A 15,983-nucleotide genomic window follows, 5' to 3' on the forward strand; every position below is an offset into this window, starting at 1 on the left:
AAGCTTTAAAAACTGGTTTCTAGGGCTTCCCTGGTGGCGCAGTGGTCGAGAATATGCCTGCTAATGCAGGGGACACGGGTTCGAGACCTGGTCTGGGAAGATCCCACATGCTGTGGAGCAACTAGGCCCGTGAGCCACAACTACTGAGCCTGCGCGTCTGGAGCCTGTGCTCTGCAACAACAGAGGCTGCAATAGTGAGAGGCCCGCGCACTGCGATGAAGAGTGGCCCCTGCTTGCCACAATTAGAGAAAGCCCTCACACAGAAACGAAGACCCAACACAGCCAAAAATAAATAAATTAATTAATTAATTAATTTAAAAAAAAAAACTGGTTTCTAAAAACTATCTCCTATGTCTTCAGAAGTCTGTCATTCTACCAGTATTCTCAAACTTTTTGGTCTCAGGACTCCTAAACTCTTAAATATTACTGAGGTCCCCAAAAAGCTTTTGTTAATGTAGGGTATTTATTTTGATATTCACTGTATTAGGAATTAGAAGAGAAATGTTTAATGTTTTAATTCATTTGAAAACAATAAATCCATTAAATGTTAACACAAATTAAGATTTTATGAAAAACAACTATTTTCCAAACACATACATAAAAGTTTAATGAGGAGAGAGATCATGTTTCACATTTTTTCAAATCTCTTTAACATCTAGGTTAAAAGAAGACAACTGGAGTTTCATATTTGCTTTTGCAATGTGTTGCAATACATGGTTTGGGCTGAAGCATATGAAGAATATCTAGTTTCACAAAGATATGTGGCTGGAAAAAGAAGTAATCTGATAGTCTTTTTTTTTTTTTCTTTTTTTTTTTTTGCGGTACGCGGGCCTCTCACTGTTGTGGCCTCTCCCGTTGCGGAGCACAGGCTCCGGATGCGCAGGCCCAGCGGCCATGGCTCACGGGCCCAGCCGCTCCACGGCATGTGGGATCTTCCTGGACCGGGGCACGAACCAGCGTCCCCTGCATCGGCAGGCGGACTCTCAACCACTGCGCCACCAGGGAAGCCCCGATAGTCTTTCAGCCAATTGTGGTTATTCTTCTTGGATACTATACCAAATCTGACAAGTGCTAAATTTCTTAAAGGTCAGTTGTAATGTAGAATCTGAAACTATATTGGTAAACTTTCCACATGCTTATTGTTGGTCTATCTTGAACTCTGAACGGATGGATCTTTTACCCATGCAGGATTTTGTAACATGAGTTGGTCATCTGAAAACTAGTGGTTCACTGAGTTATCATAAAGATCTTCCAAATGATGGCATATTTCATTATAATACAGTATCCCAAAAAATCCTATTTATTAATATTAATATCACTGTCCATTTCATCATAAAAGTGTATAATTATTAACAAGTTACCAAGTTCACAGTAGTAGATTCAAGTTTTCCAAAATTCTAATTTTTACTGGAAAGCCCAAATTTTATCATTGGTAGCAAACAGTCAAGTTTTTTTCCTTTAAGGGACAGGCTCACTTAATTCATTATATTTTTTTAGAAAATATCTGTCACTTAAGTACGAGTCTCACAATAACCATAGTTTGTCAGTCTTTCAAGTAAAACGTGTTTCCAAAAAATAGCACCTAGTTCAGCTTGCAACTCATACAATTGCTCAATTGAAAACAATATATATTTTTTCAAAGATAATCATCTTATTTTGGTATGTAGCAGAAGTGCTTTATTAAAGTATACTTCCCATTTTGTCACAAAGAATATTACAAAGACATGCAGCAGGAACTACAAATCAGAAACACGAGATACCACTTCACACCCATTCTTAGTATATCTAAAATCAAAAAGGAGGACAATGATAAATGTTGGTGGGGATGTAGAAAAACCAGAACCCTTTTGCTGGTGAGAATGTAAAATGGTACAGTCACTTTGGAAAAACAGTTTGGCAGTTCCTCAAAATGTTAAACATACAACCCAGCAATTCCACTGCTAAGTATATACCCAAAAGAAACAAAAACATGTCCACACCAAAAAACTGTACACAAACGTTCATAGCAGCATTTTTCTTAATAGCTAAAAAATGGAAATGTTGTCCATCAATGGATAAATGAATAAAATGTGGTATATCCATACAATGGAATATTATTCAACCACAAAAAAAGAACAAAGTACGGTTAAAGGCTACAAGACAGATGAACCCTAAAAATATTATGGTAAATGAAAAGTCAGACACAGAGAGCCACATACTGTTTGATTCCACTGATAAGATATAATAGGCAAATCTAAAGAGACAGAAAGTAGATTAGTGGTTGCTGGGGGCTCAGGGGACAGGGAAGGGAATGTGGAGTGACTGCTGATGGGTATGGGGTTTGGGGGAGGTGCTGAAAATGCTCTAAAATTAGAGAGTAGTGACGGGTGCACCAGTCTGTGCCTATATTAAAAACCACTAAATTGTATACTTTAAAGGGCGAGTTTTATAGTATGTGAATTATATTTCAATAAAGCTATTACTTTAAAAAGAACATGCAGCATTCAAGGGTCAAGGTTTAGTAAAAATACCTCTTTTGACTTGTTCATCAAGGCCATTGCTCAGTGAAGCTAGCTAGCATTTTTCTTTAACTGCAAGTGGATGGTCATAAAGAATACAACTACTAATACAGTTTAGCATCACAGCTTTGATTTGTGCTAAGACAGTTTTAGCCACCATCAGTGAAAATGTCTATATGAGAAAAAAGGCAGATAAATTATACTACTATTATGAAAAGTAGTTTGATATCAAGGACCTCTGACAGGGTCTCAGGGATCCTCAGAGATCCACGGACCACACTTTGAGAATGCTGCTCTAAACCATAGCTTCAGAAGGCTCAAATGCAATTAAAGGCTTTCTAAGTACAGACAATTCCTATTTTCTAAGTATATATCACAAATTTCTCAAAAGAAAAAATACCATTACTTCAAAAAATTAAATCCAAGTGTCCCAATTTAAGAGTTTAGAATCACTGACTCAGTGGAAGGTTATAACAGCACAATCTTCATAAAAACCCAAATAATGAAGTAAAAGAGTAAAAGTAAGAATTTAGTGTACAACAAAGCATTCAATAAAACACCATCTAAATAAATAACATCACTAAGGTAATGATGATACTATCTTTTAAAAGAGATTTATATATTTTTATTATTAAATAATTATGTATTACTTAATTCTTATACAACGAAGAGTAGACTTCCGAAATTTCTACCCATACTATCAATAATAACATATCTAACACAGCTAGGTTTAAGGCCTACTTCACACTTGTAAGAATAAACTATCACAGAACTGAAGAATTTTAGGTCTAGAAGGTAGCCTAGATATAGTTACCTAGGCCAACAGCCGCATTTTACATGCTGAGAAAACTGAGTTTGCAAGAGAAAAAGTAACTTAGCCAAAACCACACAGGCTAGCTAATGAGTGAGACAGCCTAACAGTACCTACTCCCAGTACCATGTTTTCACTATACCAACCTGATTGCCCAACCAAATAAAATGCATAAAACATTTAATTTACATCACACCAAGGACAGCCAAGACATCCTACATGACAAATAAAAATTTTGTGATGCTTGAGAGTACCAATCAGATGTGAAAAAATGTACAAAACTAAGTGATGAAAAACAACAAATGTAATTGGCATAACAGAGAAATGAATCCTTGACTTCAAAAACTACAATCTTTCAATGAAGAACAATTTGGAACACATTTTGGTGTTGACTTTTCACACAGACACAGGGAAATTATCATCACCTTAAAAGACAGCCAGATATTGATAAACACCTCACTGAACTTATCTATAGCATGACATGACTTCGAAAACTCACCTGCAGGACTGTCAGCATTCTCTCCGGGGTGTAGTTGTATACCAGTAGAATCTATAGAGTTTACTGTAACTGTCTGTAGATTTGGCAACTGACCAGTGCTTAGACTAACTGGAGTTGAAGTCAAGGCTCCACCTGCTGCAACTTGACCAAGCGTGAGTGTCTGAACAGGCGTCAAAGTTATTTGTTGGGCAGCAGTATTCTGTATTTGCAAATTCTGCAAGTTCTGAACCCCTTGTACTTGAAATGTTTGCCAAGTTATCTGTCCAGAAGGGGTCACTGTCTGTGCCTGAATTAAAAAGGTTCCAGGATTCAGCTGCAACTGAAGATTTTGCAAAGCCTGTTGTGATATATTCTGACCACTGGCTTGCACACCATGGATTGTCTGTGGTGTAATACCTTGCACAATTTGGGCTTGACTGGTTGGCTGCTGAGACTCTTGAAGTTGTAGATGTTGTACAACAGGCTGTGCTGTAGAAACCTGAATATTCTGAGCCTGTGTCTCTTCAGAAACAGGCGACTGGATATAATTTCCCTGAAGATCTGAAGAATGGACTTGCCCACTAGTAGTAGTCAAGCTATTTGTATTTTGTTGTAATATACCTGTACTATCTATAGTAACAGGCAACTGTGATGAAGAGGATGTTGGCACAAATAAATCTGTATCAGTATTAGTTTCACTAATATCAGGAGAAACCCGCTCACCAGTCCTTTCTGAATTGTCTGAACTATCCATAGCTTGTCCTGTGTTTATCAAATGTCCATCAGCATTAATGCCTGCGGTCATTGTCTGAGAACTGCCCGAGAGTCCCAAAGAATCTAGATCGACACTATTGATTGGTACAAAGGTAATATTTCCTGGAAGACCAAGAGGCACATTAGCAACTACTTGGGTTTGGCCAGGAAAGGATGAACCACCAATTGCAACTCCCTGAACCTGGACTTGACCAGTCTGTGGTATGAGATTCTGGATATTAGCAGGAGGTGTTCCAGAGGCAAGCAAGGTTTGATTAGAGCCAGGAATGATCTGAATTTGACCACTTTCTTGACTTATACCCCCATTATCTGAAGAGCCTGTGAAACCAATCTGAACCTGCTGACCATCTGATGACTGAATCTGTGGTATTACTTGATACTGAACATTGGACACTGTACCATTTGATGAATCTGATCCTGGTGCAACTGAAAATATTTGCTGATTCTGCAAATTCTGAAGGGGAAGGACATACTGCCCACTGGAAGTAGCAGCACTTGGAATCTGTACTAGATTACCAGCTTCATCTTTTATAGTTGTAGGTGTGGCTGACAAAACCTCCCATCGGTTTGGTGCTCCTCCTAACTGTGCAGAAGCCAAATCACCTGTCTGGATAAAGAAAACAAAAAATGTTATGTGATATGTTATTTGTGGTACATTTAATCCAATCCTCAAAAAACTCTAAAAACTGATATAAACCCTACCACCTGAAAATAAAAGTTCTCTTAGTAACACAACACAGCTCAAATACAGAAGTACTATATAAACTACAATAAACATCACTTCCAATTTTGTTATATTGCAAAGATAACCCATGCTATAAGCCCATGAGATATACAAGCTCATCTTCAAGTGGTTCACAATCTATCCAAGCAGACATACACATACAAGCTACTACTATGTGAATAGTGGTGTACACTAGGCATATTATCAGAACACTTTGGGGGAACATAGAAAAATGAAAAAAAAAAGATTTCACGTAAGAGATTTTTAAGTAATTGTGGATAAAATTTAAGATTTCACTGTGGGTGGTTAGGAAGCAGAAATACAGGCATTAACAAGGTATAGAAATAAAGTCACAGACTTTTAAGAGACTCTAAAAAAATAATGTGTAGTTTGGAGTTCAAGAGAGGATCCAGAAAACATTCATATTCATAGAAAAGAGTAATGGGGAACAGGACTAGACATTTTTATCAGGGCCTGTAGTAAATGGTTTCACAGGTTCTACTGAGGAGTTTGGACTTTATCCTACAGATAGTGAATGAAAGCTATAAAAGGTTTTGAGGCAAGTGAGTGGCACAATCAGATCTGTGCTTTATAAAGATAAACTAAGACCTAGTGAAGGAGACTGAAAGGCTGAAGACAATAAAGGCAGAGAAACCGTAGGACCCAGTACAAATGTCCAGGCCTGAATTAAAATAGTGATCTATCTTTTAAACACAAACATTTAAACTTATCAAACTTAAATTGTTAAAATGAAGCACCAGACTTTAAAAGTAACCTACATTCTTCAAATTCTACCTGGTATAAAAATTACAAGCTTAAGTCATCTTTCCCTATATTAGAGTAACAATTCATGTTTCACTTCAGTCTCTTGGCATTTTAAATAAACTAAAGATATTTAAATCTATCCTTTATACTGAAATCTACACTAAAGTATAGTGCTTCAAATCCAATTCTTATCTTCTTAAGGTTATTGTTCACCTTTGGAGAATCAACCTTGAATTTTTTCTCACCAGCATTAAATATACAATTTTTCAACTTATATCAAAGAATATAGTATCTTACATACAAATTAATTTTACAATGCAGTCATTCGTAGGTATCCCCAGGGGATTGGTTCCAGGACCCTGCCGATACCAAAATCCCCCACACTCAATTCCCTTACATAAAATGTATACTACAGGCAGACCTCCAAGGATGCAGAACCCAGATATAGAGAGATAACTGTACTGGCATTTTGTCTCTTCTTCATCCTTAAAATAAGAAGTCAAATTTATGGCATCTGAGTATTTTTTTTTAACAAAATCTTAATAAGAACAGATATCCAACCATAAGTGAACAGCTTTCTAGTTCAAGAAATTCCTTGAAAATAAATACAACTACTCAAATGACAAGTCTGAATAAATACTACCCAAGAACCCCCTTCTCCAGAAGCTAAATAAAAATAAACTACAGTACCACTTTTCCCAACAATGCAGGCCATTAATTGAAGGGAAATCCCCAAACCTAGGACAAAATGATGTACTTGAACTTTTTTGAGTAAACCTAAGGTTAAAAGCATATATAAAAACTATTTATGAACACTGAAACAAGAATACTAGACTTTCATAATATAAGCTAAGACTATAAATGCTTAGAAGAAGGAAGTACGTTGCACTAGAAAGGAAAAGATTCATAACTGGGTTCTAGCCTAGCTAGAACTGTGGAATTATGTGTGATTTAGAGCAGGACCTTACGGGAAAAATATTACCTTGCAGGGTCATAAGATCCTAAAGAAAGTGTTAAGCTTCATAAACTGTAAAGCACTATAAAATCCTAAAGTATCCTTATGATAACTAAGATTATGAAGACAGATTTGAAAAACATCCAACTGCACCTAGCACAATGATCAATAAATACTTATTGAATGAATAAAAGTATTTTACTTTAAAATTATTGCAAAGGAAATGATAGGAAAAATGAATAAAACCGACCTTGAGATATTACAGTCTTCAATGAAAAACTCTACACCAATTTTAAACCAATTCCACAATGAATAACTCCCCAATATTTCAAAACTACAAAGCCTACTAAAACCATTCATTTGTAAGAAATTTCATCAGCAGCATACCAAAAAAACAGGTAAATTAGAATCTGAGACCAAAAAAAGTTGTAAGAATGTGCGATGGGGCTTCCCCGGTGGCGCAGTGGTTAAGAATCCGCCTGCCAATGCAGGGGACACAGGTTCAAGCCCTGGTCCAGGAAGATCCCACATGACATGGAGCAACTAAGCTCGTGCGCCACAACTACTGAGCCTGCGCTCTAGAGCCCATAAGCCACAACTACTGAAGCCCGCGTGCCTAGAGCCCTTGCTCCAAAACAAGAGAAGTCACCGCAATGAGAAGCCCACGCACCACAACGAACAGTAGCCCCTGCTCACCGCAATGAGAGAAAGCCCACACACAGCAACGAACACCCAACACAGCCATAAATTAATTAATTTTTTAAAAATGTGTGATGTTAGGCTACTGGAAACACTACAAAGGGAGGGAGACATAAAAACACATAACCCAGGCAAGAATTAGTATTTGGTTTGGATTCAAGATAACCCTCTTCATTAAGCCTAGACATCGAAAGAAAAATCCACCAGTGTTTCTCTCAATAATTCTAATATTCTTATTGACAAACAAAACACCAATTAACATGGACACTGGCATTACTGTAAAAGGTTGTAATTGAAGGTAATCCGAGTTTCCCTCTGTATACAAACACATAATCACATGGTAAAAAAGACCACATCCAAGAGTAGCCCTGGGACACTGCTATGGCAAATTCATTACAAGGGCATTCTCCACTACAACCAGGCATAAAATGGGGACACACACACACACACAACACCCAAGGATATCTTCTCCATAACACCTGTGTAAAGGAAAAAAATAAACTTCATACCAACTTATTACATCACATTTAGAAAGGATTATTAACCTCTCAGTTAATGGCTTTATGAAAGCCAGAAATGGGCAAGGAAAGAATATAACTGGAAACAAGTGTGAAGCTAAGGTGAAAACAAACTTAAGAACCACTCTTAGGCAAGTACTAAAGTTTCTTAAAATCTTCAAACGAACAGTAAAGAACACAGACTGCAGATACAAAAACAATTACCTAATGAATTCCTTACAATGACAGAGTAAGTTTTATTTGAAATAACAGCCAAAATAACCTTTTTTTGAAATAAGCTATTATTCACTTTGTAGTTCACCAACATTTACGTAATAAATGAACACTGAATTTACAAGTTAAACTGAAATTCAGGCAATGCCTTTCATAATATTTACTTGTTCAATTTATTACCCTGAATTACAAATGAAATAAACAAATTAGTAATTCACAGGTTCACACAAATGTATATTGGACAAGTTAATGTCTCATAAAGGTCTACTTTTCCTATACCTTGATCTATTACTAAAACTACACAACTCTTAATAATAAGTATAAAAGAGTCTTGCCATCAAACTAATTTTGAGAGTCCACGCTTTGGGACATTACAGGTGAGACTGCTTTGTGATTAGACCTATTCAGCTCTGTACTGAGGGTAACCAAACACTCTTGGCCAGGATCCAGGATGAACACATATCATACTCCAACAAATTCTAAATTGAAAATATGTAAAGCAAATCTGCAGTACAGCTATTGGCTTTTCAATGCCCTTTTAATCTTAAAATGCCAAACTAGGGCTTCCCTGGTGGTGCAGTGGTTGGGAATCCGCCTGCCAATGCAGGGGACACGAGTTCGAGCCCTGGTCCGGGAAGATCCCACATGCCACGGAGCTCCTAAGCCTGTGCGCCACAACTACTAAGCCTGCACTCTGGAGCCCGCGAGCCACAACTACTGAGCCCACGCATCACAACTACTGAAGCCCGCGCGCCTAGAGCCCATGCTCCGCAACAAGAGAAGCCACCGCAATGAGAAGGCCTCGCACCACAACGAAGACTGGCCCCCGCTCGCTGCAACTAGAGAAAGCCTGCGCACAGCAACAAAGACCCAACGCAGCCAAAAATAAATTTAAAAAAAAAAGCCAAACTAAACTAGTATAAAGTTGCATTTTATGTGTATATTTCCCTTTCGTTTTAAACACAACAATACTATATGCAATGTGGTATCCTGAACTGGATCCTGGAACAGAAAATGGGCATTAGTGAAAAAATGGTGATATCAGAATAAAGTCTATAGTTTAGCTAATAACACTGTATCATTGTTGATCTCCTAGTTTTGACAAATGTACCATGGTTATATTAACATTAGAAGAAGCTGGGTGAAAGGTAAAAGGTACCTCTCAGTTCTATCTTTGCAACTTTTGTGTAAATATGAAATAAACCCAAAATAAAATTTTTAAAAAGCACAACTCCAAAAAATCTCTCCCTAAACCTCTCATAATTCCCAGCAATTTGAATACAGTAACATTATCCAAGCACATTTTTAAGTGGGGAAAACTACTATGAAATCACTTAAATTCTTTCATTTTCTGAGATGTCCATGTCTAAAATTCATCTTTGAACTGGAAAAATAATTTTCCCATTCGCTAAGGCAAACATACTCAAGCAGTCTTACTAATTTTTACTCAGTGAAAACTGTTATGCACAGGTACCAAACATACAAAGAAAAAATGCTCAGACTGATTCTGGTTCATGTTCATCTGGTGGGGAATGTGATGTCAGTAGAGATTTGGCAGTTCAGAGGAGCTGAAGAGGCATGGAAACAACTTCCCTACAAGTATATGGCCACAGTAGGGTAAGGTTGGAGACAGTATTCTATTCTTTGGGTGAGACTCACGTACATATACATATTCTTTACCTGTAACTTCCTCCTTCGCTTCTCTCCTCCCCCAATCACTGAACTGATATCTAAAAACTTGGTAAGTTGCAGTTACAAAAAGTTTTGTTCTATTTGAAAGATTAAAAAAGATAAGTAGAAGCAATCTGCTTTGCAATTTTACTCATGCAATGGTTTTTAAGATAAACATTTTTTGTGTGTGTGGCACTATGGGCCTAACGGGATATAGTTCTTAAAAGAGGTTTACCAGTCCATAAATTTGTTTAAAAAGTAACAATGACTCCCACATACATGATTTTAAGCCTTTACATTTTAACCTGCTTACAAAAGGACAAAACCTAAAGTCATACTTTTAAGTCATTAAATCTACTCACATCCCTCTACAGTATAATTTCAAACACGAAAATTACAAATACAATATTTAATATAGCTTAACATTAGCTTCACTTTTAATGCCTTGGAATACTAAGAATTTCCTGAAGACTATACCATATATCAAACTTTTCTGTCCACAGTGACAATTCAAAATATCACGACACAAACCGATTCCCATAATCCACATTAAAAAAACACACACACACAAAAATGATGGGAGAAGTTTCAATTATTTTAATAAGTGAACACATCTACATGTTAAACTAACGCAACAACAAAGATTCAAACGAATATAAAATTCACAATAGTCCTAGAAACAGTTTCTAGCTAATTGGTATGAAGCCCTCCTGTAACACTGGCCAGCTCCTCCCCCTGCCCCCGACAAACTAAAAACCCTATAAAGAGAATCCCACATCTTATCAGACTGGCAATCACAATAAAATGAAAATATAGCTTTGCCAACCAGATTCAACTAAGTATGATATGCATTAGCATTCATGTAAATATTGATATAACTCCACACACGTACTTTTGTTTCTAACACTAGTACACCTATTCAATTTCAAGAGCCAAAGTACTAAGTAACTTCGCCGATTTCAACGGTCACTTAAACTCCATTTATGAAAAATTACTGTAAATGTAAGTAATCTGCAAAAACGAAAATTCGACAATTTAGAATGGCCATCAAAAAAGCACTCAAAAAGTATTCAAGTGTTCATTCTTGTAAACAAAAAAGTAATTCAAAGAGTAAACCTTCGTTCCTTTTTTTAAAACAACGATTTAACACTTAAATCAGTAAGATCTAGTAACTTCCAGCAGGAAAATCCCCGAGTTCAAAAACTACTAGAAACTGAAGACACTGCCTCCGTAGCTGATACTACCTATGGCCGATAGGCTGTGCCTGAAATTTCCGCGGCGCTCGGCGGAGGAGTTCTCAGCACTGCTATGAATTTGCTCTAACATCCATTTTGGAGTCCTCCACCCCCACCCTCTCAGACTTCATTTTGTAGTGAATTTGGATGGAGGTGCCGCAGTGACAATGTAGAGAAAGCCTGGTCTGGCTTCTAATCCGAACAAGCATGCGAAAGAGCAGGAAAGGGCGCCCCGGCCGCGCGACCGTCCCTCTCCGGGAAGGCGAGGGCGCCGGGGAGGCCTTTCGGGCGGGATGGCGGGCGCGCCGCGGGCCCGGGATGGCGGGCGCAGGGCCTCGGCGGGGGCGGGCCGCGCGCGAGACTTACCGCTCCGGCGGCGGCGGGGGCCCCGGCTGCGGCGGCCGCCTCCTCCTCGTCGTCGCCTGGCGATGGTGGCCCTATCTTGCTGCAGGTAGCGGCCAGCAGAGCAAGCGGTGACGGCTGAGTGTCCTACCCCCGATGGGCGGGTTCAGAGAAGGAGACAGGGGGAGGGGGTGGCGGTTAGGGCCGGGCCGCGCTCGCACAGGAAGTGCGACTCGGGCCTCGCAGGCTGCACCCGGGCGAGCGCCAGCCCGCGCTCTCCTCCTCCTCCTCCTCCTCCTCGCCTCCGGCTCGCGCCCTCCGGCTCGCACGCACACGGGCTCCACCGTCCGCGGGAAGGCGGGCGGCGGGCCGCGCGCCGGGCCTCCACCTTCCGTCCGGAACCCACCCCCGGGAGGGCGCAAGCTCACACACACTCACACTCTCTCTCACTCACTCACACACACACACACTCACACACACACACAAAAAGACGGCGGGCGGGGGAGCGCGGGCGGGGTCGGAGCGTTGGCGCCTCGGGCGGGCAGCTCCCGGGGCGGGGGGAGGGGAGGAGAGAAGCGCGGAGGGAGGGGAGAGGCGAGGGGAGGAGAAAGCGGCGCGAGGGGGGAGCCGGGCCGGGGCTAAGCCGCTCCTCACCTGGGCCGCCGCCGCCGCCACCGCGCCGTTTCCGTGCTGCTGCTGCTGCAGATACTCGCCGTGGCCGCCGCCGCCGCCGCCGCTGTCCACGTCCAAGGCAGCCATTTCCTCTTGTTTCACGGGCTTTTCGGGAGCTGCAGGCACAGCGCGGGGGGGTGGGGGTGGGGAGGAAGGCGGGTGGAGGAGAGGGAGGGGGCCCGCGGGCCGAGGCGAAATTACTCCGAAAGCCCGGACCGAGTCCCCTTCCCCTCCCCCACCCGCCCCCCGGCGGCGGCGGCGGCTGCTCCCTCCTCCCCTCCTGCTGCTGCCCCCGCCCGCCGCTGCCTGTAACCCTCCTCCTCCTCTTTCCCTCCTCCTCCTCCTCCCCGCGCTGCCCCTGCCCCCTCTCCTCTCCTCTCCTCCCCTTTCCCTTCGCGCCGCTCGCTCTCACTCGCGCTCGCTCCTCTCGCACCGTCAGTCACTCACACGCTCGCCCGCTGCCCGCGCCCGCACACAGGGGGATGCGCTCCCGGCGGCCCGGGCCGCCAGCCCCAGGCCCGGCGGGGACACTGCGTTGCTGGGGCTTGAGGGGTGGACGGTAGCTGGCGGGGAGGGGAGGGAGGCGGAGGGCATTGCGGCTTTCTGCCTCTCACAGACACTCGGTCGCACACAGGGGGCCGGGAGCCGGCGGCGGTGGCCCCCGGCTGGCTGTGGTCGGCGGTAGCGGCGGCGGCGGCAGCAGCAAGGGTTGCTCTCTCTCGGCTTTACGTACCGGTCATAGTGTGTTTAGGGCACCTCAGGCGGGGCTCCCCGCCGCCTTACACATGGTGAGGAGCGAAGGCGGCGGCGGCGGGAGAGGATGCGGGAAGCGGCGGCGGACACGGCCGGAGCGGTCCGGGGATTTTTTTTCCTATTTTGATTGACTGTGCGGGAAACACAAAAGGTGGAGCCTCCAGCCCAAAAGGGGGGAAGAGGGTGACAGCCCGCCCGGAAGTTCCGCCCCTCTTCTCCGCGCTCATTCGCCACCACGCTCTTCGTAGGCAGTGCTCATTGGCCCGGATGCCCGTCCGTCACTCGGCCAGGCGGCGCGCTTCCTGTTTGCCCCCCGGGTGGAAGGGGAGAGACAATGAGCGGTCGTGGCGGCGAAGATTCCCGAGAGCGGATACGGCTCGCCTGTTACCCCGCTGTGGCCGCCTAGTTCGCCGGCTGCCGCTGCCAGGCCGAGGCGAAGGCCTCTTCCACCTTGCAGGCGCTCGGAGCAGGCCCCAGCAAGCTGTAGGGGGGCTGAGCTGGGGAGGAAATCCGTCCCCGGAGGATCCGGCTCCACTCGACGCTTCCTCCATCCCGGCGGCAGCCGGATCTCCCCAGGGCGCTCTCGGAGCCTCTGCTTCCCTGCGCTGCCAGGAGGCCGCCGCCGCTCAGCCCCGGGGCTGCTGCTGCGACCGCTGCTGCTACTGAGCAAACCGGGCCCGCCCCGCGAGCCCGGGAGGAGGGAGCTGGTATTGGGGGAGACACCCCCTCCGAGGCTGGAGGAGGATTTTCTCTCACACACGTTCAGCTCTTAGATTCAGTCTGAGCCATCTCGTTCCCATCCCCCTTAGCCCCTGGCTTCCCAACCAGTCTCCCGCTTTTACGTACCCTGGAAGCAGGCATTTTAAACAGAAAAGAAATCTCAATTCACCTCACAGATAGGGGAGCTTTCATTCTGGCCAGTGGCACCAAAGCAGACATATATTTCATTTAATACGTAGTGCGTATATTCAAAGGGACACAATCCTTTAAAAAAAATTCTTTTTCGGCCACATAATCATTTTGTTGCACAAACAAATTATTCCTTGCTTCTTAATCGTCTTGGTAACAAGTGAAATAATCTGAAAAAGCCCATCAATAATTGCCAGCATTTTAAAAACAGTGAATCTCAGCGAAGTATTTTTCTTTTCTTGGAACATTTTAGTTACACTTTTATTAAAAATCCCGTTTCGCTTACTGGATTAGGGTAACACTCCTTTGCTCTTTGGCATCCTTGACATCTTGATGTCATCCTGGGTGGGAGAAATACTCAAGTTTTGTGTGTGTGTGTGTTGCCAGCTAAGGTGCCAACTAAGACATCTCTGCCTATTACCTTTAGATCTAATTGCCAAGAGAGAGGTTAAGCTCAAGAGGTAGAAATGCTGTCCACCATACGCTTTTTGTTAGAAATCTGACTCCAAGAATTAGTGTTCCAACTGTGATTATTATATTTGTTTCGTAAATAAAGTTGTGCTGGGGGCTGGAGTTGTAAAGCCCAAGCACTTGAACTAGATTTTGTGTGCCCTAACTGAAAAGAATTTAAGAATTCTTTTATGACAGCTTGCATCTCAGTTTTTATATTTTCATCTTCTCATAGGATCAGAAACATTGCATGGTTAATGGGCACTTAATTGTACAAAAGATGGAATTTCCAGGGAAATGACCTAAAAACCACAAACATGCAAAAACAAGACTTGAAATTCTAAATCTAAGAATGAAGTTGATGTCTTCTAACAGTGAGAACTTTTGTCCCATAAGTAGAAGAATCACTTTTTAAAGTAAATTGTATAAACCCTCCCTGTACCATTTTACACTTAAATTCTAAATGAAAATTAAAGTGTTATAGAATAAGCTGATTTTTGAAGAAGAAAAAGGATGGGAGGCTTCAGGGGAGGACAAGTGAAAACAAGTGGAATGGGAGAGAGGGAGGGAAGTCACAGTATTGTCACTCTTTCTATTTACATGGATGTAGTGGATAGAGAATAGCTCTTTCCCTAGAAGAGATACTTCAGACATTTTCAGGTGTTTTTCTAGGAGTGGGGATGTGTTTTATGAGTGTAAGCATACTACCTCCATGCCCCTTTCACAAAGTCTTAGTCTAGCCACCAATAGAAAGCAAAGTACTTGGCCACAGAAATTCAGTTCATTTCCTCACTGATACCAATTGACAAATGGAAATGAAAAAATCATTTTCAAACATTTTTGGTCCATAGACCATTCTGACAAGATGCAAAAACACTTCATCTAACTGAAGAAATAATAACCTACCAGAGCTAACTATTCTGCTTTTAATGCAATGCTTTTAAGAGACACATATACCAAAAGTATCACTACTACATAATCAGATTCAGAGGACATGCTCAGACCACACTGAAAAGAGTTATTGTCATGGAATATCTTAAGAAGACTGGAAATGAAGGTAGTCTCTGGAAAGAACATCTTTTCTTAGCTATTCCAGTACTGTAGTCAAATCTTGAAATACAATTTGTGTTAATTAAAAGATATTTGTTTTTCAGTAGAAGACGGCCTCTCAATGGCACTTACTGCTACATTACATAGGAACTCAGAAATTGCAGTTGCTTATCAAGAAGGGAAGCGCTGTGCTGGATATTATTTATACTTTCTCCTTTCCAAAGATGATTTGAGGAAGCTCTATGCTGGTCACTGTTTACATCACAGCAGGAGATCTGAATGTCACTTTATTTTCCCTTTTTCTCAATTTCCTCACTTATTTTTTTTAAATCTTATTTGTGTTTTTGTAAGTTAAATGCTTTGGAAACCGTGATGAATGTCAAAGGGCCTCAAAGACTTCTATAGACCCACTGGCATGACATCTTCATGCATCTTCAATCCCCTTTTTCTCTACAAAGAGAAGGGG

The 15,983-nt window shown here is 42.2% G+C and overlaps 1 protein-coding gene across 5 annotated transcripts in view; it reads right to left on the reverse strand.

The window, feature by feature from the left end:
• Window positions 1-13,211, reverse strand: part of SP3 (Sp3 transcription factor) — a 56,396-nt gene extending 43,185 nt beyond the window's left edge. The window contains exons 1-4 of one of the 5 annotated variants that reach the window (XM_082631293.1): window positions 13,089-13,211; window positions 12,338-12,460; window positions 11,708-11,830; window positions 3,809-5,168 (exon numbers count right to left, since the gene is read on the reverse strand). In XM_082631293.1, the coding sequence (XP_082487419.1) occupies window positions 3,809-5,168; window positions 11,708-11,830; window positions 12,338-12,442 (1,588 nt within the window). In that variant the 5' untranslated portion in view covers window positions 12,443-12,460; window positions 13,089-13,211. Of the gene's footprint in view, window positions 1-3,808; window positions 5,169-11,707; window positions 11,831-12,337; window positions 12,472-12,802; window positions 13,045-13,088 lie in introns of those variants that run through there. The other 4 variants (XM_082631291.1, XM_082631290.1, XM_082631294.1 and 1 more) reach the window with 4 other exon arrangements.
• Window positions 13,212-15,983: the final 2,772 nt, after the last annotated feature.

This window comes from Mesoplodon mirus (genome assembly GCF_964341445.2).
Source record: "Mesoplodon mirus genome assembly, chromosome: 8".
Classification (NCBI taxonomy): domain Eukaryota; kingdom Metazoa; phylum Chordata; class Mammalia; order Artiodactyla; family Ziphiidae; genus Mesoplodon; species Mesoplodon mirus.